Source organism: Canis lupus, chromosome 7 (assembly GCF_003254725.2).
Source record: "Canis lupus dingo isolate Sandy chromosome 7, ASM325472v2, whole genome shotgun sequence".
NCBI lineage: Eukaryota > Metazoa > Chordata > Mammalia > Carnivora > Canidae > Canis > Canis lupus.
Window position 1 is genome coordinate 9,000,505 of NC_064249.1, and position 27,049 is coordinate 9,027,553.

The following is a 27,049-nucleotide window of genomic DNA, read 5'->3' on the forward strand; positions in this document are numbered from 1 at the left end:
GACACTCAATAAATGGGGGTTATTATTATTACCTTATGCTGACATCAGTGGTACCTATAGCAGTAACAAGAAGGGGGCACACTCCCAGTATCGGTTGGTGTAATTGTATGTTCGTTTGCTGGATGGATGGATGGTTGGTTGCCTCACTTGTTCATTCATTCATTTCAGTGAATGAATGCTTATTTTGTACCAAGCTCTAAAAGAGCTGATCAGGAAAGAGAGGTGAATCAGGCAGACAAGGCCCAGCCCTTACAGAGCTTCTAGACTGAAAAAAAAAAAAAAAAGACCTACAGTGAGCAGTTCATTGGAAGTATGACAAGAGCTACAAAGAGAAAGTTACTGGTACTTATGGAACCAAAAGACAGGGGGCCTCACCTACACTAGAGAGATTAAAGAGATGCTATATGCAGTCAGGGCCCCATTGTGGATTCAGAGCTTCACTTTAGGAGCCTAAGTTAAATACAGGCAGGACAAAGCCATTAAGAGACACTAGCAATGAGTAAATTGCAACCAACCGAGTTTGCAATGAGAAGCACCAAAATTGGGTGGGCCCAATGACACACATTGGTCTGGTATGACACACATCATACCAGAAAACATCCACATGGACATCTGGGCTGGAATAGATTTTGTGTGTGAGCTCCTGAGGCAGGTGTTCAAAGCCCCTTTCGTGGGGCTGAACTAACATTTGCTTCCATTAATCTAACATCTTAGAGGGTAGTCATTATTTATGACAGGTCTCCTGGGTCGAAATCCTAACTCTCCACTTCCTGAAAGCACAGGCTAGAACCTCCATGACTCACTGGCAAAATTCATGAGAACACGTTCAAAGCCAAAGAGCAAATTTTTAAGAGTGGAAGGAGCACTTAGATGGGAACAAGGGAGCACGGAAACATGGCAGATGGGGTAGGACAGGAAATTTGACCGGGCCATTAAGGAACTGGTGGAGCCAGGGTGAACACATCCCTTAGCAGCCTTTTACTAGTACCTATGTCGCCAGCATGACAAACTTCACATTTGTAACATGAGGCCACTGCTCACTAGAAATGAATGGGCCACCGGACACTTGGAGAGGAGGTGGGGAGAAAGCTCAGTTCAAAAGGACGCTCAGAAAGCAGGGAGACTTTGCCAGCAGTCTCAGCTCAGGATTTCCCTGGGGACCGAGCGAGTAGGATTCCCATTGCTAGAGTTATCATTGGCTTCTTGATGTCCGGTTTTCACGGACATGAGCCGTCCATTCTGCAGGTCACTGACCATTTAAGCCAGAAGAGACACCGAAGAGCATCTCGTCCCTGTTTCCTAAAGAGGTTCTGCAACATACCAGCTCGGACGGATGTTAATAGCTATACCAGAGTAGACAGTAGAAACTTGCCAGTGTAATTCAAAAAAGTGTTCAGGGGGCAAATTAATGTGCACACTGCTGGACTCAACATCTGAGACCTCGGCAAGCCAGCTTGCTCACCGGGGGACAGAACCCGTGATCTGAAACTCATTAGCACTACACGGCTTAATATGACTCAATCACGTACTTCTAAGAAAATGTTAGGCAGGTACGTTACTCTCCAAAGGACTGCACTGGCCCCATGTTGCTCTAAACTTGGATAGATCTTTTCTACCTTGTGGGGGACACCCTATGTAATAGGGCATCTAGGTTGATAATTACAACTGCCCTCCCCCAGCACTTCCTCCACATTGGACTCCACCTACCACTCCCTCTCCCCATTCTGTCACAGGAAGAAAGCAAGCTCTGTGATGAGCCCAACACAGTCATCCTTTACCAAACCCCACTCATGAATCGCCTGTGCCTTTGATGCTACCTGGGAGGCCCAGGCCCAGAGCTGAGAATCATCAGTCTGAGAGATTTCTAGGTGTTAAATTTCAGCCCCTACTCTCCTTTTAAAACCTTTTAGCACCTGATGGGGCCTCTTCATTTCCAGAAAAGCTGAGCTCATCAATAACAATAGTGAGAGCAACACATACATTGGTGAACTTGCTATGACAAAGTACCCTTCTAAGGTATTATTACTGTCCCTATATTATAAATGAATGTATTGGGGCCCAGAGAGTTTAGGTAACTGGCCCAAGGTCACTAGGGAGAGTCAAGATTTGAACCCAAGGACTCTGATTCCAGAGTCCACATTTGTAACCGTCACTCTCCTTATTTCATGAGCCACACTTTTAGGGCTCCTGCTCTCTTTCTTCACTCTGCTACTCCCATTCCTATGGATAATGGAAGGAAGGTAACTTGACTGTGCACCTGCTATGTGCAAGGCACTGTGCCTGGCCCATGATTATCCTTCCCATAGCTACCTTTTGGAGTAAACAGCATGACTCCACAGAAGAGGAATGGCTTGTTCACTCTCTCCCTGCACCCTCACTCTCAGCAATCGTGTGGCTGAGCCCAGATGCTGAGATCTAGCTTCAAAGCCCCCACCCATTCCAGAACTTTATTGCTTCCTTGGGAATCACCACATATACCCTAGTCACCTGCAGTTCAAGCTGATTCATTACAAATCATGGAGTGCTTTCATTGTCTCCCACCCTCAGGGATCATGATAGGGCCCTGCTATATGTTTTTAGGGTACTAGGGAGGATCCCTAAGGATCCATGGAAGTCGACACAAGTTCCTAACATCATCCCTTGATCCTCTTGAGTGAAAAGGAGCCTGGCTTTGATTTTTATGTTGCTGTCCTGAAAGAATTATGGTCTTATCACTCACATCATCTGTCCCCTTCCCCCACCCCTAATTCCAACACCCTGATTTTATTATCTTTATAACTTGACAGTCTAATAGATGATTTTAATTCCACAGAAACCCTCACTATGGAAGGCTGACAAAAAAGATATGGGCTATGTAGAGATCATTTTTAAACCTTAGGGTGTGATGATTCAGCGGGGAAGGGGATACATTTCCAAGCACCTGGCCTTGTGATCTTTCTTTCCATTTACCAACTTCCACAAGAATTTGTGCAGAAAGAAAACTGAGAGGCTTTCCAGAGCAAAGCTCTTTTTCCAAGACTCCAGTGCTCTCACCTTCTCCTCTCAGAAGAAAATGCCCTTTGGTTACCAGGGAGGGCGGTGGCTAGAAATGTATGTACAGTATTCAAGAGAGCTCACTATGGCAACCTCAGTTGCCAAAAATAGGCATTAGGAGGCCCCTGCTTTGAAGCCACTAGTAACTTATGTCTCAGCTGGCTCCCAAACTCACTAGGTTGGGGCCTTATCAAGCTAAGAAAAATCCATCCTGGAACAAATTGCCATAAGCACGAGCTACACGAAGCATACTCAAAACCACAACACTGGCTTTAAAACTAAAGCCCCACGCACAGAATGAGAACCACCCGACCAATTACCTACATGCCAATTATCCCAGGCGCTGAGTGTCATTAATTACCTAATTACTTGTCTACAATACATCATGTAATTGTGGTGCATTTCCTCTACTGTCCTAACGATGAGCAGGAGGACCCGAACTCCTATCTAGCGCCTGGGAAGGGAACCCTCAGCCCAGGTTAAAAGGCCAGTAGAGCCCCTTTCTAAAGGAAGCCAGTGAGACACTGATTAAAGGAAGGGTCTGGTTCTAAACAAAGGGGAGCAAAGCATGAACCCAGAACTTCTCAGACAGAAAGTGGAAGGAGAGAAGGGGCGGTGGAGACAGGGTGCAAACAGGTACTGAGTGGTTCCTCCAGGACCTCTGTTGCTTTTTTTTTAATGCATTATGATCTTCTAAGTAGGAGAGACTTTTATTAGACACTTCATACAGAGATGAGCTGAGAACTCATCCATATAAACTTTACGAAGGGCGCACAGCTAGTCAGTAGTCAAAACAAGGATTCAAGCCCAGGTCCCTAGCCCTAAAGCTGGTGTCCTGTTTAGCAAGGTACCAATATCATGGTCAGGTTAGCCTACTGCTATGCCTCTCCCTGGCTGTGGTGTGGCTGTCACTCTGAGGGAGAAACTTCTCGTGTCCCAAACTGGAATATGACCTATGATTTACTATAGAATTCCATCCGTCCCTCTGTCCCCCCTTTCCTCCCTCCCTTCCTCCCTCCCTCCCTCCCTCCCTCCTTTCCTTCCTTCCTTCCTTCCTTCCTTCCTTCCTTCCTTCCTTCCTTCCTTCCTTCCTTCCTTCCTTCCTTCCTTCCTTCCTTCCTTCCTTCTGTACAAGTGCCTGAGTGTGCTGGGAGATAGTGAAGATACTTTGGAAATAATTTGTGCCATCCCTGAAAAGTCAATAAACCAGGAGAAAGCAGAAGGCAAAGAACACCAATATGGGAAAAGCAGAGAGTCAGTCAGGCTTTACTGCACGATGCAATGCTGCTTAGCATCAGGGCCTCCGGCAGGGTTTGGAATCTGCCACTTACTGGCTGTGTGACCTTGGAGAAGTGATTTTCTTCTCCACAGGGTCCAGGTTTACTTCCTTGAGAAATGGGACTGACACTATAACGCCACGAGGCTGTTCTCAGGATTGGATGAGCTGACCTAAAACACATCCTAACTTTGCACTGTAGGTTGCCTCTTGCACAATTATCAGTTGATAATTATATTATTAGTATTTTTGCAAAGCTCTGAGTACAGATAAAAGACCACTCAGGGCCTGGAGGGAAATGTCCAGACAGCCTTGTACCCTAGAATGCCAAGGGTCTAGGATGAGGAAGGCTTCATTTTTCCCTTTTCTTTTTTTTTTTTTTTAAGATGTTATTTATTTATTTATTTGAGAGAGAGAGAGAGAGAGAGAGAGAGAGAGCATGAGTAAGGAGGGGGAGAGAGAAACAGGATCCCCACAGGGCAGGGAGCCTGACTCGGAGTTTGATCCCAGGACTCGAACCATGACCTGAGCCGAAGGCAGACCCCTAACCTACTGAGCCACCCAGGTGCCCCTTTCCTTTACTTTTCATGGACAACCACATGCCACATCCCTTAGAAGAAGAAACAAGGATGTTATGCTTTCCTCTTGGCAAAACCCTGACTCCCTGGTGACTGACCTAAGATGTCGGAACAGCCTAGTTTTTCCCTCCATGAGCGAAACTAGCCAAAATAGTGAGTGCTGACCTCTCACCTGGTGGGAGCCGAAGAGACAGTGGGGCCAGCAGCCCACCAGCATCCCAGACCAGCTGACACATCCTCTACTGCAAGAGTGACAGAAACAACATCCGCCCCACAGAATGTTCTGTAGAGCGAGTACCCTATATAAGCAAAAGCAGAAGAAATGTCTTCTCTTTCTTTTCCAAAAGGCACATGATAATAAAGAACAGAGTGGAGTAAGGTGTTAAGTGGATAAAACAAAATAATAATAAGTCACAACGTAATTGAGCACGTACTGTGTGTGAGACCCTTTGTGTAAGCGCTTTGCCAGTACGATCTTATTTAATCCTCACAATGATGCTACAAGGTAGGACTTCTCATCACCCTCATTTCACAGATGTGGAAGCACTGACAATTTGCAGAAGCACTAAGTGGCAGAGGCAGGACACAGACCTGGGTCTCACCTGGCTCAGTGTCCACAGACAAGGAAAACCAAAGTCAAAATGCTGGATTGGCTTCTGGGTCCTGCCTCTCTCCTTGCCTGTGACTTCAGGTAAGTCTTTGGAGGAAACAGAGGAAGCTGACAGGTCCCTTCCTAAGTTGGGTCCCAAGAGCAGTGCCATGAGCAGGGTGGTGCTCACACGCACAGATTTGGGGATATAGGGGGGAAGCTCAGAATGCAGAGGCCACGAAGCTTGGGAGAACCAGCAAGAGGTCTGAGTTGTTTCCAGCTCCATTTCTTTCATTACTAACCCAGCTCTGGGACGTTTCTCTAAAAGGTCATGCTTGTGAAATGTGGCTGGTGGGAAAATGGAGAAGAGACTGGATGGCCACACACACACACCTTCCATCTCCGAGTTTTTGCTGTGCACTAGAGAACGTCTACAGAACCACCCAACTCTCCAAACAGATGTCAAAGGCACTATGTTCTCAGGAATCTTTGCAAATAACACTCGATTTTGCCAAGATAGAAACAGCCACAAGAATACACTTCACTTTGCCAGAAAAAAAAATAGCTCCAAGAATAATTCATGCATGTAATGTTCTTGTCTTCTATGCCCTATGTAACTACGAATTAATTCTCAGAAGGACACAATGAGAGATTACAATGGCAACACCAAAATGACAAGCCTCCTTTTTCCAAGAAAAAGAATGACTACCTCTTCCTATAAAGGATCTCACTACAATTGTCTTGGATCCATACCAGACTCATAGGCATTTGTAATTGGAAGAACATGTGAAGGTCAACTGATTTGACTCTCCATCTCCGAGGATACCTAAGGAGTGTTGAAATACCTTAAGGACCACTCGGTGCTGCCTACTTGGACACCTCTGATCCTTCCCAAATTCTTTCTCATGCTTTCTACAGCTTGGATGCTTCCTCTACACCTTGTGGCCATACAGACCCAACCCCCCTCCACATGATTCCTTCAAAAATGCCGCCCCCTGAGGCTTCCTTTCTGCAAGAGTTGTCAATCATTCTGTACTTACAAAAACAATCTGACCACTGAGGTGCTGCCGTGTTTGTTGTTGTCCTTGTTTTTTATTTTTAAGACAGATTTATTTGATCTACAATTATTCCAAAATGATTACTACTCCAAATAACCCAAACTGTGCTTTTTTTCAACCTATATTATCCAACACTGAAAGCTGATTATAATCAACTTGCTTTCATAAAAAGAAGGAAAAAATTTAAAAAAAAAAGATTTTAGAAGAACCCACATGGCTAAAAGGACAGCCAGAAAGCATTCCATGTTCCTAAATAAACAAGGAAAAACCATGGATGCACCGCTTCTCCACTACTGCCCATTCCCCACTCGAATCTAAATGACCCCCTTTCAAATCACAGACGCATAAAAATGATCCAGCCACAACCTCACAGTTTACAATGTGGAAACTGAGACCCAGAGATCCCATCTCTTTCTCCTTGGCATCCTCGAATGTTTATCAATCCTCTGTACTGGGTTAGACACTGGGGATGCCAAGGTAGTGAGGCCTTGCCCTCTCAGGTCTCTGAACAGGGACTCACACACAACAATACAATTAAGGGATTTATTTAAGATTTTATTTTATTTATTTGAGAGAGAGCGCATGTGAGAGAGAGCACAAGCAGAGGGGAGAGGGAGAAGCAGGCTCCTAGCTCAGCAAGGAGCCCGACATGGGGCTTGATCTCAGGATCCTGGGATCATGACCTGAGCTGAAGGCAGATGCTTAACCGACTGAGCCACACAGGTGCCCCCCAATTAAGGGATTTATTTTATTTTATTTAAGATTTTATTTATTTACTCATGAGAGACATAGAGAGGCAGAGATATAGGCAGACAGAGAAGCAGGCCATGCAGGGAGTCCGATGTGGGACTCGATCCTGAGACTCCAAGATCATGTCCTGGGCTGAAGGCAGATGCTTAACTGCTCAGCCACCCAGGCATCTCAAGGTTATTTAAATAGGTAGAAGCAGGGGCACCTGGGTGGCTCAGTTTGTTGAGCCTCCAACTCTTGATTTCGGCTCAGGTCATGATCTCAGGGTCAGGTCGTGTGAAATCAAGCCCTGTGTAGGGCTCCATGCACTCAGTGTAGAGCCTGCTTAAGATTCTCTCTCTCCCTCTCCCTCTGCCCCTCCCCACACTTGTGCATGGATGGGCTCTCTCTCTCTCTCTCTCTCTTTTTCTCTCAAAATAAAATAAAATATGTGGAAGCATATTGTTGGGGCAACTTAATGATAGGCATTTGAAGCTTTGTACAAGGACCTTGTACAAAGGTCCTTCCTCTGTGCCTTGGCTTAAACTGTCCCTCCAAACCAAACACCTGCCTCCTCTCTTTGTTTGGCCAACCCAATCCTATAAGATTCAGCTCAAATACCCCCCCTGCCCCGCAATGCTTTCTTCCCAACTCCCCCTTTAGCTGCCCTCCTCTTTCACGCTCCCACAATATCTTGTACAAATCACACTCACTGTACTTAGCATCACGTACTGCATCTATCTTTCTTGTGTTGATCTTCTCTGTTAGATTTTAGGTTGCAGGAGATAGGGACCTGAGTGTTATTCAGCTCTATATGTCTGTCTCATTCAGCTGGTGCATACTGGTTTTGATGAATGAACAAATAAACATCTCAGCAGACTTAAGGGTTAACAGGTGTTTGTCATACACAGAAGGAAAAAAGAAGGATGCTAGGCTGAGGAAGCCTGATGCAGAGGCCCAGGGCTCTGAGGGTGTGGTGTGCTTGCAGAGCTGTGCAGAGCTCTCATGGTGGGGGTGTTCAGGGTGCCAGAGAGGGGGATGGGAAGAGTGGCTGAGGTCGGGGCTTGGGGATTAAGTGAGGGTCGAGGTGAAAAGCCACATAAGCCACCCTGAAGTGTATAAGTGTATAGATATTATCTTAAAGTTGGGCAGGGGGTGGGGGGAGGGCAAAAGTCTGTACAAGGAAGTAACATGATCCAATTAGTTTTTAAGGTCACACAATTGGCCAAAGGAAGAAGTACTACATTGAGTACTGGCCACCAAGGCAGGAACCTACTGTATGGTGCAGGACACAGGGAAGGTCCGTATCGGGGTGCTGTGTCCCAAGAGCTCGGGGTGAGCCCCAAGGATGGAAGTAAAGTGTGGGCCCAGGTTTGAGACTTTAGGTGGAACCAAAAGGATTTGATTAGTAACCTGAGTATGGGAGAGGGGGGAGAAGCATCAACCATGATGCCAGCGTTTCTAACCTGGAACACCAGGGCGACACACAGTCAACAGAGAAAGGACCATGAGAAGAACAACAGTTTTGGAGGAAAGAGTATGAGATCATTTTCAGAAAGATTCCTATGACAATCCTTCCAGATGGTTTCTATAGGTCAGAGCTACCTTAACTAAAAAAAGAGATAGATGAAGTGTAAGAAATCAGTCATGAAAAACCTAAAGAGTACAAGACGAACGAATAGTTTAACCCTCACAGAGACAGATGGTGTGATCCTGATGATGTGAGGGTGAAGGAAACAATTTCAGACAAGAAATTTTCTCTGGTTCTTAGAACTACTCATCAATTCTCAACCCATTAAATTGGCAGGTGTATACAACATGATGTCTAGGCCATCAGACTCCATACCTTTCTGGTTTTCTGGACCCACCTGAATCATCTTCATGGCTTTTTAAATGATTATTACAAAAAAAATGATTATTACCAGCTGACGAATGGCTTCCCACCAGTTAGTGAGTCCTAGTCACCAGGGAGAATTCAGTTTACTGTAATTAAGTAGCCCCGCTCAGGCATTTTACTGACTAATGACCTCATTTTTTACTCATCTTTTCAAAATGCTAGAAGGTCTAGCTATTGCTGGGAAAAGCGCACAGACACACTCATGAACAAAACCCTTCCGCAGCAAAATTAATCCATCTTTTAACCTAGCGACATTCCTCTTGCCCGTATTTCCTAGCAAAAGCTCTGAAGAGCAAGCCACGCAGAGAACCTCTATAGAAACAACTGCTCCACTTACAGAAACCGCGAAAGGACTTTCCTGGCCCGTGCAGTTATCCTACGTGCGCAGAGATTGTGCTTGTGGAAAAGAAAATGAAACTTCCAGCTTACCCTCTTCCTCAAGTTGTAGGTCAGAATGAGGTTCCTGGAGAAGGAGTGAGAAAAGGCCGTGTAGAATTCCAGCACTTTCTGCAGGGCGTCCCGTTTGATCACATGCAGGTCGCAGTAGGTCAGGGCCCTCACGTTGGCACAGGATTGGGCAAGGGTGGCTTCCTTCCAGAACACATCTCCAAACACGTCTCCTTTCCCTAGGGAGAGAAAGTGCTGGTGATGAGAGTGCCAGCCAGACGGTGTCTGGCCACCCAGGTTGGCTTCCCTGTGTCTCCCAGAATTGCTGTGCCTTTGACATTCTGCAACGTGGGCTCAGAAAAGGAAAAAAACAAACCCCCCCCCCAAAAAAAAAAAAAAACAGAAAACAGGTTCTATTTTGAACCTTAACAACATGTGATTCAAGAAACTTTAAGATGCCGTAGAATACACGTCGAAATTTAACCAATGACTTTGGGGTCATGGACGTCACCTCCTGAACATCCTATCCAAAGTGGGAACCCTCTGTTATTCTTTGTAGCTCCCCCATTTTCCCCAAATGCCAATCATAACCTATAATCACATTCTTTGTTTCCTTGTTTGTTGTGTAACTCCCAGCCTGAGAGCTCTGTCCACGTCACACAGTGTCTGGAGCCTAGTAGGAATTCTGTAAGTGCAGGCAAAAGAGAAGCAAGGAAGGAGGGCAAACTGTGGCTCTCCATTAAAGGGACTGGCTGAGGGGTGAATAGTATGGAGAAGGTGTGGACTCTCCATCAGGAGCTGAAGATCAAGAGAGGCCTCCTCTGTTTAGGATGCTCCACATGGAAAAAGGCATGGAGGGGTGGAGTTCATTACCTTCCATACTCTTTCCACTGCCCTAAGGTTTATGTTTGTATGGTGCCTCACTCCTCCCCCTCACCCCACTCCTCCTTCCATGCTCCTCACCCTTGCCAAAGGTCCTCCTTGTGGTATAAAAAAACATGGGCCCCCTACACATGGCAGGGGGGCCCTACACATCTCCAAGCTTCTCTATACATGTAATAAGCCAATTGAGTAACATAACCATATCCTGAGTCAAAATTCTATCAATCTCCTCTAAATATCTGCTTTTCAAATCTAGGGATATTCCCCCTATCTTTCCCCGAGTCCAACATTTTAACATATGTCTAATGCAAAGCCTAATTCATTCCTGGCACAGCCTCTGGTTATAAATAGCTTGAAACGTTGTTTATCTTGCCTCTAAATTTTCAGCACAGATAAACACAAATTTGAATCCATAGGGAGCCGGAGAGGAGTATGCAGTGAGCAATGAACAATGCTACAAAGAGAGGACAGTAACCCTTATAACCCTCAGGAGAGTCGTCGGCCCCTGCATCCAGACCAGCTGCATGCCACTGCAGGGACCCAGGTGCGCCTGACTCGGTAGGATGAACAGGGCAGGTGTTTTCCTCATTCAGGCTAAGGAGGCGATTAGACATCCAAGCACCTGGGCAGAACTTGATCTTTTCTCAAAAAAGAATCCATTCTAAGTATACGAGTAATCCATGGGCATAGCCTTCTCCGAGCACCTCCACAGGATGAGCTAGAAACCAAGTGTACTATGGACACATTACTCCACAGTTTCCCATGTGGTTATGAGGTAATTAGTATACAGTTCTGATTTATGAAGATAGTTTTATTGACTCAGTATGAGCAAGATGCATGCGTAGAGGGGAGGGGGCTTTTAGATAAAAAGGCCTTTAAAACTATGCTAGTTAAATTCCCTTCCCAGGTGTTTTTCAATCATCTGCACTAGGAGTGGGTTACTTTAGGGCTGGGGCCACTGGATGGGAGTGCTTCTCTCTGTGGGATGTTACCAGCTTCCACGGAGATGGGCTCATTCAACGTGTGCTCCCTGGTACTGAGTTCTAACCAACAAGGCTTGGCCATTCATTCATACATAGCAAGCATTCCATAACTTCCCTACACTGCACTGCAATGCCTCCCATGCCTTTCATTTTTATGTGATCTAGAAAAGGTTCTTCCGATGCATAGAATGGTAGATAGTCAAGAGGAATCAAGAGGCAAAGCCTAGTTTCCTTCCCCTTGGATCTGGACTCATCTAGTCCCTTCTCTGGAGTTTGGCAGATGTGATGTTCTGAGATTTTGAAGCAAGACCATAAAAAATCTTGCAGCTCCAGCATGGATCTCTTGGAACACTTACCGTTAAGATGCTCCTTCTTTTTTTTTTTCTTTTTAAGATTTTATTTACTTATTCATGAGAAAGAGAGAGGCAGAGACACAGGCAGAGGGAGAAGCAGGCTCCCTGCAGGGAGCCCGACATGGGACTCGATTCCGGGTCCCTAGGATCATGCCCTGGGCTGAAGGGCAACACTAAACCGCTGAGCCATCCAGGCTACCCTAGGATGCTGCTTCTTAGAATCCAACTACCATCCTTTGAGAATAACAAACCACACCAGAGGTCATAGACCAGTGTTCTGGTGGGCAGCCCAGCTGAACTCTCAGCTGACAGCCAGCCTCTGCTAGTCATTACGTGAACCATCATGGCCAGTAGGGCACCCCAGTCAAGCCTTCAGATGCCCGCAGCCCTAGCCAATGCTAGTGTGCCAGCCACATGTGGAAAGCCCAAGTCTGAAGCAACCAACTGAGCTAAACAACCCATGGAATGGTGAGGAACAATAATAAATTTCTTAGGCCACTAAATTTAGGGGAGGTGTATTATGCAGAAATAAATAACCAGAACACACAGAATCATGGAACTCTGGGCTGAGAAGCCCATGAGAAGTTACTTAGTAACTTATCTGATATTCCAGTAGAACATCACAAATTATCCCAGCTCTGAGCTGGCACCCCACTTCTGGCCCTGAAAGAATGGGACAAGGAAGAGCAATGAGTGGCTCTAATGGGAGCAGATTATCCTGAATGTTTTGAATATCAGTGAGAAAATGTAGAAATTACAAATCCCGTGGTCTCCTACTGGGATGAAATGTAGTCTAACCAAACCACAACTACTAAGAGTGCAAGACCATGGATAATCCTGCCTGATTCTCCTCAAGGTTAGAGCTGACCCTTGAATAACACGGGTTTGAATTATGCGCATCCACTTGAACGTGGATTTTTTTTAATAAACACGGTACACCACTATAAAGGTATTTTCTCTTCCTTATGATTTTCTTAATATTTTCTTTTCTCTAGCTTACTTTATTGTAAGACTGTAGTATATAATACACATAAGATATAAAATACATGTTAATTTACTATTTATTTTGTCAGTAAGTCTTCTGGTCAACAGTAGGCAATTAGTAGTTAAGTGTTGGGGGAGTCAAAAGTTATATGTGGATTTTCCACTGCACAGAGGGTCAGCGCCCCTAATTATACATTCTTCAAGGGTCAATTCTCCTTCATTTAAACAAAACCTAATGAATAAGCATTATACTTCTCAAACAAATTTGGAGTCATTTTTTTTCCATCTATAAAGGAACTCAGAAAATACAAGTTCCTAATGTGTACTTAACATACGAATTTATCTGTAGAAATTCAGCTTATAAACAACTCTTCAGGGGCATACCCATTGCATAAAACAAAGAACAACCATATTATAGTTGCAACATACCATGAAGTTAATAAGTGCATCTTTAGAAATGACAACATGCCCAGTGTAAAAAGTCTTCACTCAAAGGTTTTGACAGAAACAATAAATAGAGAGTACTTCCTACTACACAAAGTATTTCACGGTAAGATAATCATGATTAATCTGCAGGGTCCAGGAAGTCTCAGTGTTGTTATAACTTGGATTTGATTTTCAACCCAAATTGAAAACCATACAATCTTTCTTCCTGTCAAGGCACCATTTTTGGTATAAACGATCTGTTAGTGAGATTTAAGAATGTGGTGTCGGAGGGCCTGTCAGATGCAAAACAAACCCAGGACTATTCTGGCAAACGAAGAATGTATTTATGACCCCAATAACTTGGGGAAACTGTCAGAGGGGAGGATACAGAGCATTTGGCAGGCTGCTTCTAAGTTACACACAGCTCTGGGAATAATGACTTCCCAGGTCAGGGTGAGGAATCAGGGGCCAGGACAAGCCCTACACCCACATTTATCCCTTGTTCCCTCACATGAGATGATCATTCACTGAAGAACAAAAGTTACCCCAATGCACTTGGTAATTAAATGACTTGAGGCAATCAGCTTATTGATTTATTTATTACCCTGAGGTGCTAGGTGCAGAATGTTAAAACCCAACGTTTCAAGTTTCTAAAATACATTCTAAGTGGATGTTCTGAGGTGGGGAAAAGAAAAAAAGAATGAAAAGGGGAAGTATGGAACCGCAGTCTAATTAAAACTGCGAGCAAACATCCCCGTGATAATTAATCCTCCTCCCTCTTTCCCCTCCACTTGAATGCAGCTATCTTTACTGCACCTCCACTTCTGCAGTGGACATAAACAACACCACGGGGTACAGACGTGGGGCTGAAGAACGTTCACATAGCATAGGTGGGAGGTGGACTCAGGGCTGAGGTCGCCCAGGGAGAGGGAGGACAGATCTCCGCAAGGAGCACAGGAGAAAACCAAGGCCCTGTGGATAATTCAATTTAACGACAGGCAGAGGCTGGATTACCCACATGAAGTGGCTTGAGGGGGTGTGGAAGGTGGGAGTGGGGGGCTGGGAGGGGTGATAAGGGCAAACTCTTGAGGTGCTGGAACTGGGTCTCTGGGAGGATCAAACAGCCTACCTGAATGTTAAGAAGTCACAGGGAAGTGATTCTGCTCTAAACTGGAACCCGTCAGAAAAGGCCTTGTGTATCCAAAGGCCCTGAGTGAGTTTGGCAGGCCTGAGGTGTCAGAGCAAAACAGAAATCTCCAGCAGCTTCTCTTCATTATTCCCTACCGTGTGCTCCTGTAAGGACCGCTCACAGTGGTAACCTGTATTAGCAAAACATAATCCTGCCGTGTAAGTTACTATCGGCTTCTGAAGTCACCATTTCCAGACCCAAACCAATTAGAAAAGAACCCACTTAGTCACTCATGCAACTTTCGGCAGGCCCTGTACTAGGGGCTGAAGTATAGCGGGGGGACGACAGACATGACGTAGTGGGAGACAGAGACCCGGGTGATTATAACATTTCAGGGGTGACTGCCTCAAGCTAACATGATAGGACACCATGCAGGAGGGGTGCCCAGCTCAAGCTCAAGGGGGGAGGGAAGGCCTTCAGGGAGATATGATGTCTGAGATGAGGCCCGAGGGATGAGTTCCAATTAATCAGCATAAAGATACAGCACAGAGATGAGTCCAGGGAGAGGAAACAGCAGATGCAAAGGCCCTGAGGCACAGCATAGAAGCACACATCCTCTTCAGCAGGATGAAAGCCTCTGGATTATCCCACAAAAACATGGGATATCTATAACATGTGACTGTAGCAGCACAGTCAGAGCAAAAGCTCCAAGGACTTCAGTGACACATCTTGGTGATACCCACCCAGTTCCCAGACCAGCCCTGATGGGGGGCCAGGGGTCAGGATTATCTGTTCCTTCAGTCACCTGTAGAGATGAGTGTTGCCGGTATATTTTGTAATCCTTTCAGGAAAGTAGCCGGTCCCCTCATTCAGCTTAGCACCTTCCATACTCTGTACACTGAGTTGGCGGCACCAAGTTGTTGAGTCACTGTTTTGAAGACCTGGATTCGTGATGCTGTTGGAGGCCCCACTGGGGGTGCTGAGAAAGGTGCCAGCCCCCCTCAGCCTACCCTACTGTCTACATTTCTCCTCTCTGGGGCATCAGGAGGTCCTTTGCCCTCAAGCCATTTCAAGACCAAAGGGGCCTATCACTCACTTCATCAGGATGGTGAAATGTGACCACAGAGCCCCTGGCATCACTGAGAGAGGCTCAGAGGGTGGGCCATTCTGTCTCCTGGCCCCAGGAATAACCCTGCTTAAGGAGACATAGAATAGGGGATAAATATTTCCAGGCAAGTTCTGAGTAGACTGTGTGCACACCCACTGAACTGTACAGTTCAGAACAACAAGGATCAGGACCAAGGCGGTTCTCAGACCTCCTGGACTCAGGAGGTTACATCTGGGTCCCCTCCTTGGTCCTCCGAGGCATGTCTAAGACACAAAGAGAAGTTTCCAAGTCTCACCCTCTCTCCCCGGTGCTGCCCTCAACACAAGCCTCAGGGCCAGACCCCTTGGACTGCCCTGCTGGGAGCCTGAGTGGGCCCCTGTCCCCTCTTCTGCTCACTCTCTGCCTCCCAGTCACACTGTGGTTCCAAGTCTGGCTTCCTGCTCACCTCAGGGCCTTCCCAGCACCATTACAGGCCTCCACCCTGCTCCCTGGTCTAGGTAACTCCTGCTCATGCTTCCAAACATGCCCCAACCTCCTCTCTAACCCCTTGGCCAGAGCAGCTCCCCATTCTGTGTGTCCTCTGTACTCTGAAGGCACTCCTCATACCTGGAATCATTATGTCCCCGGCAGTGGCTCTGGCACACAGCAGGCACTCCATGGGTATTAGGTACATAGATAAACTAATGGCCCTGGGCATCTTACTAAACCCCTCCTAGTCTCAATTTACCCAACTAAAAAATATGGATAGTAAGACCCAAAGGGCTGTTGTATGGTTTACATGAAATGACTGTGAACAAAGAACTTAGCCCTGGGCTTGGAACGCAGTAGGTGCCCAATAAATAGTAAACCCAACGAAAGAAGAACGCTCTTAAGGGCCCTGCGAAGCAAATTCCACAGGGATCATCAGGCCCATTTGAAAAAGAGGAAGGTGAGCTCCAGGTGTGGGTTAAATGACTACCCGTGACTCCACGGGCTTTCCCCATGTGGCCTCCATGTCTGGAGAGTCTCTGCCATGCTCCCAGTGGGCTGTCTTCCGCATTCCCTCCCTCAAACAGCCCTCCTTCCCAGCAACATTTAGGGGGGATCTACCTCGGTCAGGGACCATGCTAGATGATAGGAAAAACGATACATCAGAGACAGCTTTGACCTTAAGGAGCTATGGCTGAGGAATCCAGGCGTGCTCCAAAACCAGTTCTGTCCTCTTCTGGTAACGGAGCCCATGACTTGTAGCTGAGCACAAGGGCGACCAGGATGAAGACTGCATGGCACCTAGCTGTGGCCATGTGTCCAAGTTCTGGCGAAGGGGAGGGCTGCAGAAGGGTCCTGCCCTGCCCTTCCCCTCTCCAGCCCTTCCTCCTGGCTGGAATGAAGATGGGCTCTCTTGGACCAGGAGGCCATGGTGACCACTAGTCAGGATGAGGCAACAGTCAAAAAGCAAGCATGGCACCCAACACCATGAAGTGGGCGTGCCTACCCTTTTATACGTAGCCGGCTACATGAGGGAAAAACAAGCTTCTGTCTTGTCTAAACTTCTGTTACTCTGGGTTTCTGTTGGAGCAGCTAAACCCTCATCCTAGCCAATTCAGGGGTCCATGGTCCAGGGGGGCAGTACAGCGTGTTCGGCTCTGTGGGGAGAGTAGGTACCCGCCTGCTTTCTCCACCTGCTGTGGGGAAAGCACAGGCTTCCACGCATCTGAAGGACGGGGCAGTAACACGACGGTGTAGCTCTAGCAGCACAGTCAGAGCAAAAGCTCCAAGGACTTCAGTGACACACCTTGGTGATACCCACCCAGTTCCCAGACCAGCCCTGATGGGGGGACCAGGGGTCAGGATCTGCTGGGGGCCAGACAGCAGCCAGAGACCCTGCCACAGGCACCCATCGTGCACCTTCCCCCAAAGATGATGAAGTCCAGGCTTTCTAGCTTATTTTTGAATACTTAAATAATTTTTTAAAGATTATTTATTTATTTATTCTTGAGAGACACAGAGAGAGAGAGAGAGAGAGAGAGAGAGGCAGAGACACAGGCAGAGGGAGAAGCAGGCTCCATGCAGGGGGCCCGACGTGGGACTTGATCCCGGGTCTCCAGGATCAGGCCCTGGGCTGAAGGCAGGTGCCAAACCGCTGAGCCACCCGGGCTGCCCCCCTATTTTGGAATACTTAACCCTCCCACATGCATCTACGGGAGACCACGGGGAAGAGTAGATAAGCAAAATGGTGACACTTTGTAAATTTTGCCTTCTTTTATCTGAAATGAAACTACAAAGCCCCTTCATTTTTTTTTCACTTCTGAAAAAATAAATGGTCCTGGCAGTCTGTGACCTCTGCTTTATCTGCTACAGTTTCGAGACGTGAGAAGGTACATCAAATGCAGACAGACATAGTGGAGACCTCAACAATTCACTTTCCTGTCCAAGTGGTGAAAACACACTACTAGGAATAAAGCCTTAGCGTTAAGTGCCAGGTCTTATCTGATTGTGTTGTGGTGTTGGGTGCCGAGCCAACACATTTTATTGGATTTCTTTTGCCAACAAACAAAGCAGGGCCTGCAGATGTTCAGGAGGCCTGGGCTCTCAGGCCTCTCAGAAGGGCATCTCCTTCTAGGGAGGTGTGGTCTCACTTAAGGTTTCATAGGAGAGCTCAGCGATGTTCAAGAAACATTTGCCTTCTTTCAAAGTTAGTACAAAAGAGCAATTGTTACGCTCTTCACCAAACCATCTCTGTATTAGAGATGGGACACTGGCGTGGGGCAGCCACGTACCTGGTCGGTGAAACCCACACAGGCCCGGTAATGTCACATGCCAGCTCGGATGGGGACTGCCCCTCACCCTCTCTCTCTCAGGCAGCTGTTGGACTGGGAGTTCCCAGTTCTCTTGGCACATAATTCAAACCAGTTCAACAGTTTGGCCCTACCTATCATGGACCAGGCGGTGTTCCAGAGGCCAAGGGCCATATAACACGGAAAACGCATTGTATCCACATTCAAGGGGCTTAGACTGGGAGGAGACAAACTTACATGTGTGTAACAGTGAGGTATAAGACAAATAAAAACACAATATCGGGCAGCCCAGGGGGCTCAGCGGCTTAGCATCACCTTCAGCCCAGGGCATGATCCTGGAGACCTGGGATCGAGTCCCATGTTGGGCTCCCTGCAGTGAGCCTGCTTCTCCCTCTGCCTCTTCTGCCTCTCTCTCTGTGTCTCTCATGAATAAATAAATAAATAAAAATCTTAAAAAAAACCATAATATTAAGATATGTCATAAGCTATCTCAGGCAGGACTATGGAGATTTCATAGAGAAAAATGAGAATGGATCTGGCCTTCTATGGTGAGCCAGGAGAATTGAGACACATGGGAAAGACAGATAATTTTTCCGAACAGCAAGAGGGGGAAAGCTGGATGGCTGGAAGTGAAGTTTGCTGCTCTGGGGTGCTCTCCTTCCTTTTATGGCTCAAATTCTTGAGAATACTATTTACGGTGTCTCTACACTATTGTTAAGGGGTGATTTACCCCCATTTCCCTGATGTTCCCTTCTGTGAAGGCAGTTCCAGCTGCATCACACCCTCCCTAATGCCCTCCTCTGCGGCAAGAGTTTGGAAGGAGAACCTGCACATGGGTAGGCCCGGCCCCTTGCTCTCTTCAGGATCTGCCAGCCTGCGGGAAGCATGCTCTCTCTGTCCCTCCACGCTGTAATATCTGCCAGCCAGACCCTCAGAGGCCAGCCTGTGCTGGTCGGCACTACCAGGTAGGCCTAATTCTGGGGCCCCATACTGGGAAGTCTTCTTGGACGCAGATACAAAGCATATTCTCCAATATTAGCTTAATCAGAAAGAAAAAAAAAGGTGATATTTTGACTATTATCTTATCTATCTTTTCCTTTATTGATAACTTTATTTGATGAGGACTTGGGAATTGGTTTAACCTAGTTTCCATCCTCTGAATATTTCCAGTAATATGCTTTCCTTTTAATATGGGAAAGGGAATCTTCTTGTAATAAATATTTTCAAAACTCGAAATATCTAAATCTGTGCCCCCAACTTTTTTTGTTGAAATGTATACAGCTTATAAAACGTTGCACATTAAAAAAAAAAAAAAAGGGATCCCTGGGTGGCGCAGCGGTTTGGTGCCTGCCTTTGGCCCGGGGCGCGATCCTGGAGACCTGGGATCGAATCCCACATCGGGCTCCCTGCATGGAGCCTGCTTCTCCCTCTGCCTGTGTCTCTGCCTCTCTGTCTCTCTCTGTGTAACTATCATGAATAAATAAATAAAAATCTTTAAAAAAATTACTTACTTATTTCTCTCTTGTTTCAGAACTCCAGAAGAGAGGCACCTGGGTGGCTCAGTGGTTGAGCATCTGCCTTTGGCTCATCTGATCCCGGGATCCTGGGATCGAGTCCGGCATCTGGCTCCCTGCAGGAAGCCTGCTTCTCCCTCTGCCTGTGTCTCTGCCCCTCTCTCTCTCTCTGTGTCTCTCATGAATAAATAAATAAAATCTTTAAAAAAAAAAGAACTATGGAAGATCTTTGCAATTTATCAAGCACCCTGGAGCTAATAGCCACATCTCCCCATTTCTCAAGCTTCTCTAATCTTGCCTCCACCCTGCAGGTCCCGCTAACACTACTCTCACCATAGCCAACAATAGCTCTTTTTCTGATATATCTAAATGATGTATTTTAGTCCTCAACTTATTCTAGCTCTTTGATGCTAATATATACTTAAGTTGTCGAGCGTTTTTTATCTCTGAAATCAGAATGTGTTTTACAATCAACAATCTATCACCATTTAACTGGCAGTGTTGTGTCTTAGTAAGCCATTAAATATTGGAGTGTCTTACAATCCGGAGCATCTCCAAGTCAGTGAAATTTGGTTCTGTATCAGTTAAAAATGTCCCTTCCCTCTCTCCCTGCCTTCTGTGATAGCCCACTGTCCTGCGCTGGCAGTTCATCTCTGCCTCCTCTATCCATCCCCTATAAACTGGAAACCCGCTAGGCTCTTCTCTAGTAGACCTTACGGCTTTTTGCCCTCTCTCCTCTCCTTGGGTTTTTCCCAGCCTCTCACCCGGCTTTAGCTGCCACCTGGATCATGATGGTCCGTCCCCATGTTTGTGCCTCAAGCATAAACCTCAGGGTCTCTCTTCTGAGTCTAGAATCTCACACTGGACACTTTCACTTAGCTCAAAATTCACAAATCCCCAAATGGAACTTCCCATCCCCAGGTAAGCCTATCCACCCTCCAGTGTTTCCTGTCCCAGTGAAAGTTGTCCGAGTCATTCCAGACTCCTCCTTTTGCTCATTTCCATATCCAATAAAAGACCAAGCTCTGATAATTTTATCCATTAAGGATCTCATAAGTTGTTCTACTTTTCTCCATTTCCACTGACATTAAGTTGGTTCAAGCTACACTCATCTCTCAACATCGTCCTCGCTGGTCTTGCTGCCTGCTATCCATTCTCTTTGCAGCATCCAGGATGACCTTTCTAAACACAAATGTCACTCTTCTGCTTTAAAGTCTTTGAAGATGCTGGGGGTGCCTGGGCGGCTCAGTCAGTTGATTGTCCGACTCTTGATTTACACTCAGGTCATGATCTCAGGGTCATGAGATTGAGCTCCAAGTTGGGTTCTATGCTCAGTGGGGAGGTTCTCTCTCTCCCTATTCCTCTGCCTCTCCACATTTGCCCCCCCTCTAAAATAAATAGATAAATCTTAAAATTTAAAAAAAAAAAAGCCTTTGAAGATGCTGTTCCCTCTGCCTGGAACACTTTCTCTTTAATCTTCTATTCTAAACCCCACTACCTCTGCTGTATCCAGTGGAATTCAGTTGATCATGCAAATCTCAGCTCAGATACCACTTTGGCCAGGAAGCCCTTCTTGATTTCTCTTGGTCAGGCTGGATTAGATGCCTGTCTTATAAGCTTCCTTAGCATCCTGTTCTTACTCCTATTACTCTCGGCATACTATATCATAAAATGGTGTATTTGCTTATCTGTCTCCGTGATGAGATGAATAGCTCTATCCCAGGTGTGTCTGTCTGCTTCAGTCCCTAGACTACACTTGGCATGTTTATGGAATGAATAAATCAATACATCAATGAAAAGCCCTCTTTTCATTGGGTCTGAGTGGAAGACCATAAGGTGGGCCAAGATATGAAAGACGTAGAATGTCTCAGGATGGAGGCTTTGAGGAGAGGACTGGTCTCCAGCCTGAGTGCAAGAGCCCGGGTGTCCTCTGAGAGCTACCTTGTCAGCCTGGCTCAAAAAGGAATTTGCTGACCTGTTCAGAAACAGTCCCATAATTCACTCTGATCCAGCTTCATGCTAAGCTGAAAATGTATAGACGAATTTAAAAAGAAGATGTAAAGATGATAAATGTTAGAAATAACCCTATCATGCAAATGCTCCCCTTAAAAGAATTAAAATTTCACCCAAATATGGGTCATCAGCCTTTCTTGTCGAGACTACACCGAACAGAAGCAAACAACACTGGCTGGCTCAGTAATGGTTACGTTAAAGCAATGGCTTGGAAACATCATGACACTCTCCTTCTGTTCTTCACAATTGCAATCAGATAAAATTAAATTAGCCCAATGTGTCTCTGCTAAGTAAACAGACCACAAATCTTTCACTGAAGGCAGGTGATAATTTCCAAGATCACTAGAGATAAGAATTACAAGTTGACTTGATTTTTCCCCCTTCCTGTTTATAAAAGATTCTAGGTGCACTACAGAAAATGCCTTAAATATACTGAGAAATTGAAAATATTGGCTCTGCAGGCCACCACTTAGAAAACTCTGATGCAAACATTTTTTTTAAAGATTTTATTTATTTATTCATGAGAGACACAGGGAGAGGGAGGCAGAGACACAGGCAGTGGGAGAAGCAGGCTCCATGCAGGGAGCCTGACGTGGGACTCGATCCTGGGACTCCAGGATCATGCCCTGGGCCGAACGCAGGTGCTTAACCACTGAACCACCCAGGCATCCCTGATGCAAACATTTTGGTATGCTTTCCGTCTTTCTCCTGCTCACACATACATTTTTATGCAGTTGAGGCCATGGCACATATAGCTATATACTCTGCTTTTTACCTCCACTTAACATCATATTTAAAACATTTTGGGTGCCGATAAAATTTGGTATATCGTCATCACTACAGCTGCCTTGACTTATCATAATTTTTTATTGAACCATTCCCCTCTGGGCACTAAAGTTATAAGAATTTCCTTTAGAAAGATCTATTGACTCTCCTAATGACTGGTGTCTTCAGAGACTACAAACCAATTTTTTAAATTGCTTAAACAAAAACATAATTAGGAAGTAGAACCTGGTCCCCGCCCCACCCTGCCTCAATCAAGTACTGTGTGCACTACCTGACACAAATGTTTTGCATTTCTGAAGTTCTAGATTATTCATATGATAGCTTCTTGCTGGGAGTGTGGATTTAATATAATTGCTTCGGTTGATGGAACAGCTATATGAATATTAATGCTTGGTTGGAGTGTTTAGAGAGACACTTAAACATAGCCTCCTCCCCTTGCGTGGAGCATGAGCAAGCGACGTTATTAGACGGTCCTGGCAGTCACATTCTCCCGGCAGCTACGCCAGGTTCCCAGGGCAATGTGGAACAAGGCACTCCATAATATGGTAGTGCAGGAAGTAGGGACCTCCCACTCGTCCCCTCCACCTCACAAGCATCTCAGGGAGCATCTCTGTGAAGGATTTAGCTCCTCCATCTCTAAAATGATGAGGGTTTTGCATGAGGTTGTTGCTCTTTTTAAAATCCTGGTGAGATAGCCTCATTACCTAGCCCTCCTCCATTTCAAGAAGCATTTGAGGGAGGGGTTGGGTAGTAGCCACTAAATAAATGTCATCTTTTTTTCTGACTGAACCGATAAAAAACAGAAGAAATGCTGTTGAGGCTTCTTTTTGAAAAAAATGTTATTGTCTCAAACTGTATCCTAAGAACTAAAAGAATATATGAAACAACGCTTTCTCAAGATCCACTTAAAAAAAAATTCCCTAATTTTGAAAGTAGCATATGTTCTTTTAAGGAAGACTTGAAAGAAAAAATATATATATATACATATATAAAAGGAAAACAACAATCTCTTATAGCCTTACAGACTAAAGACATCAACTATGACATGTGAGTAGAGACATTTGTAGATAAAAATGCACAATGTTTGTGAGTTTTTATCTACAAATGTGTTCCCCCCACATGGCTGAGATCATATTGCATTTAAAATTTATATTTTACTTACTTTACTTATCTTAAGAGTTTCTAACACCATTTAAAATTCCTCATGAGCATTTTGAATGGCTACACTCCCACTCCATTTAAAATGCTCTGAAATACTTGGTCATTTAGGAAAATGAATAGGACTCCCCGTGTTCTCTCTGCACCCGTCTTGTTTGTCTATTTTTCCTATTTTCTATTCCTTCCTCTGAACCCTAAATCTCTGTCTTGAGCCCTGGAATCTTTTCAGGTAGTTTCAGACCACTTTTCTGAGCACTCCACTTGGATACCCCACTGGTCTTTAAATGCAGCAAGTCAAAACCAAGCTCATTACCTTTCTCTCTTACCATGTCTTCCTCCTGTCTTAGCCTCGTCTGTTCCAGTGTCTCCATCTCCCCACTCACTGGGATGTCAGAATCACTCCTCTCACCTCCCTCTGGCTGCTCCCTACATCTTTTTATACAACCTTTCATATACTTTTTCCAGAATGTCTCATCAATATGTCCCTCCCATCATAGGTTGCCAGACTTAGCGAGCAAAAATACAAGACACCCTGCTAAATCTGAATTTCAGGTAAATGAATAATTTGTTAGTGTAAGTACATCCCATCCCATGTAATGAGCCAAAAATTACTCATTAATATGAAATCCATGTTTAACTGGCTGAATCTGGTAACCCTCCTTCTGTCTCAGTGTCTATTGCCCATACCTTACCACCTCTCATCTCTACTACAAACCAGAGTCACTCAATGCCCCCTTCTCCCTGCTCTGTGTCCAGTCCACTAATCTTTAAAAATCACAGCTCTAATGGTGTCATACTTCACCCATCACCTTCAGTGATTCCCCGTTGCCTAGTTCCTCATGCTGACATTTAGAAATGTCCACAGACTAGCTCTGACCTGCCGCCCTGGCACCATGTCATACTGCTGCCCCTTGGGGCTCTCAGCTCTAGCTCAAGTGTTGGTCCTGTGGTTACAAAATACATTCTGCACTTTCCTCTCCAGGCCTCAGCTTGCATTATTCCTTCCATCTAGCAGGCCCTACCTCTTATGTCTAAATCCTGACACCACCTTCACAGAGCCACCATCCTAGGCTAGGCCCTCCTCCCCTTGAGTACAGATCACAAGATGTCTATTCTACCATTTTGGCAGGTAAAAAAAATAGTTGAAAATTGGCAATTTCATATGCTTTAGGCTAATGTAATAAAAGGTGCCCTACCATGTGCCTTACACTTTCTACAACATCATCATCTCACCCTTTTCTACCAAAACATCAAGTTTATAGTAACTGCCTAAAGCAATGTTTCTTAAGGTATACTCCTCTAGCCACATGCAACAGAACTGCCCAGGGGAGGGGAAGGCATGTTAACAATGCAGATTCCAAGACTCCATCCTAGAGCTATGGAGGGGCCTGAGAATTTGCACTGTGAACAAGCATTCCAGCTGAGCCTTATGTTCACTAAAATTGAGAACCACTGCCCACATGGAAAGTCTTCTCAGGCTACTCTACTCACACTGGTCCCTGAATATGGCTACACATACTCTAATGACTCTATGGACTTACACTGCTCTTCTCACTTCAAGACTCAGCCTACCAAACACTATTACTGATCCTTCCGAGCCCAGTCAACTCCTGCCTCCTCCATAAATATGCCCTTTGTTCATGCCAGGACGTCTAGTGAAAGAAGTACCTATTAACTTATTGTCACTAATCGTGCATTTGTCTCTCCCAAATGGATTAGAACATTCATCCAAAACAAGAATTTTCTCTACACCACCCATCCTTGCAAAGAGACTATCACCCTGTTATGCTGTGATAGTTACTAAGTAAATAAGTGCCATATTCATATCCAACCAAGGTCAATGGACACAAAGAAACGAACTAACCAAAGATGAAAGTGTCTTCCAAATTAGGAACCATGAAGAAAGTCACTGTCTCAATCTTCAGGTCACCCACATTAGGAACCATGAGAAGGGGGTGTTCATTAAAAAAAAGATTTCCTCTATGAACAGAGGAAATGAACATGTACATTTAAGGGGAATCTACATGTAAATCCCAGTACAATAGTGACAGGATCACAAGTAGTAAGTTAACTCAGTGTGATGAGCCAGGGCCTGTCAATCTTCCCCATGGCTGCTCCCTTTCATTGGGCAAGCCCTGGCCTGTCCATAAGTGGAGAAGAATTTCCACTAGTTGAGAGACATGCTTAGATCTGTTCCAAAAAGAGGCTGCAAACTCAGTAGAATAAACCCTTAATGCTTTATCCTCCTCTGGCTCTCCTGCCTGTCCATGAGCTGCCATGTATTCCCTCCCCTTACCTCCCACAACCCAGAGGTTCTCCCTCCCCTAATATCTCTGGGCTCCAGCTCTCCACATGTCCCTTCCACCACCATGCGAAGGTTCTCATCATTTCTCATCTGAGTCTCCTAGCTAGCCTCCACACCTCTGTATCTGTGGAACTCAGATCTTCGTGTTGCTCATGAAATTCTTCTGTTGCTCATAAACTCTCTCTGAGCTCCTCATTCTCTCAAGATAAAGTCCAGACCCTTATTCTGGACCATGGGGCCCTTCACAGCCCCATCTCTCCCTGCTTTCAATTCAATTCAATTCAACTCAATTCAGTTCAATTCCATAAATAGCCCCAGTGCCTTCCATATGCTGGGCCAAGCTGGAGACATGAAACCAAAGGATCTCAGCTCACAGGAGGGACAAATGAGTAAATATGCAATTGATGCAGCGCGATGGGCTTGAGAAACCCAGAAGACCTTGGAGATTTTATGAGTCAGTGGTGGAACTCCTGTAGGGAGTTAGTGCAGAACCAGGGCTATGGTTAAATTTCTAGCTCCAGGCCCAGGGATCTTTCCACAACTCAATGCAGTCTGGCTAAAAAGATTCTGCTTTGCCCAAGGGAATGGGAAAAAAAATACAAAACAAAAAGAAAGGACACAAGAGGATCCATGCTTAAAATACAAATTAAGTATTAAAATGCAAAACCCATAGAAATTACTATAGGGATACTAAATCACAGTGAAACAAGATCATTTAAACACTGCATTTATAAGATGGAAACACTGGGAGTTGGATCACACTCAAGCAGAACCCCGATGAAAATCCATGAGTCACCTACTTTGGTCAAGTAACAGAACTAAGATAACAACTTAACTTGCAGGCGTTTGGGCACCTCCACCATTTGGGCACCGGCAAAATGAGCACTCATGCCTTTGTATTCTGATAGCTATGAAAAATTGGGAGAAAATTACTTTAAAAATATCAAGAATAAAATGTACACGCTAAAGACTTGAATTTACTTCAAAGAACCAAGAAACTAAATTTGAGAAGACATTAGTGAATTCTAAGAGAATTCCGAAAAGGAGATTGGGAAGGTGTCCTCTCAAAGGGAAGGCAGAGAAC

At 45.4% G+C, this 27,049-nt stretch overlaps 1 protein-coding gene across 2 annotated transcripts in view; it reads right to left on the reverse strand.

The window, feature by feature from the left end:
• The window catches only part of KCNH1 (potassium voltage-gated channel subfamily H member 1), a 372,021-nt gene that overhangs the window by 75,557 nt on the left and 269,415 nt on the right, over window positions 1-27,049 (reverse strand). For both annotated transcript variants that reach the window (XM_025429838.3, XM_049112076.1), the window contains exon 10: window positions 9,590-9,786. In XM_025429838.3, the coding sequence (XP_025285623.3) occupies window positions 9,590-9,786 (197 nt within the window). The remainder of the gene's footprint in view (window positions 1-9,589; window positions 9,787-27,049) is intronic.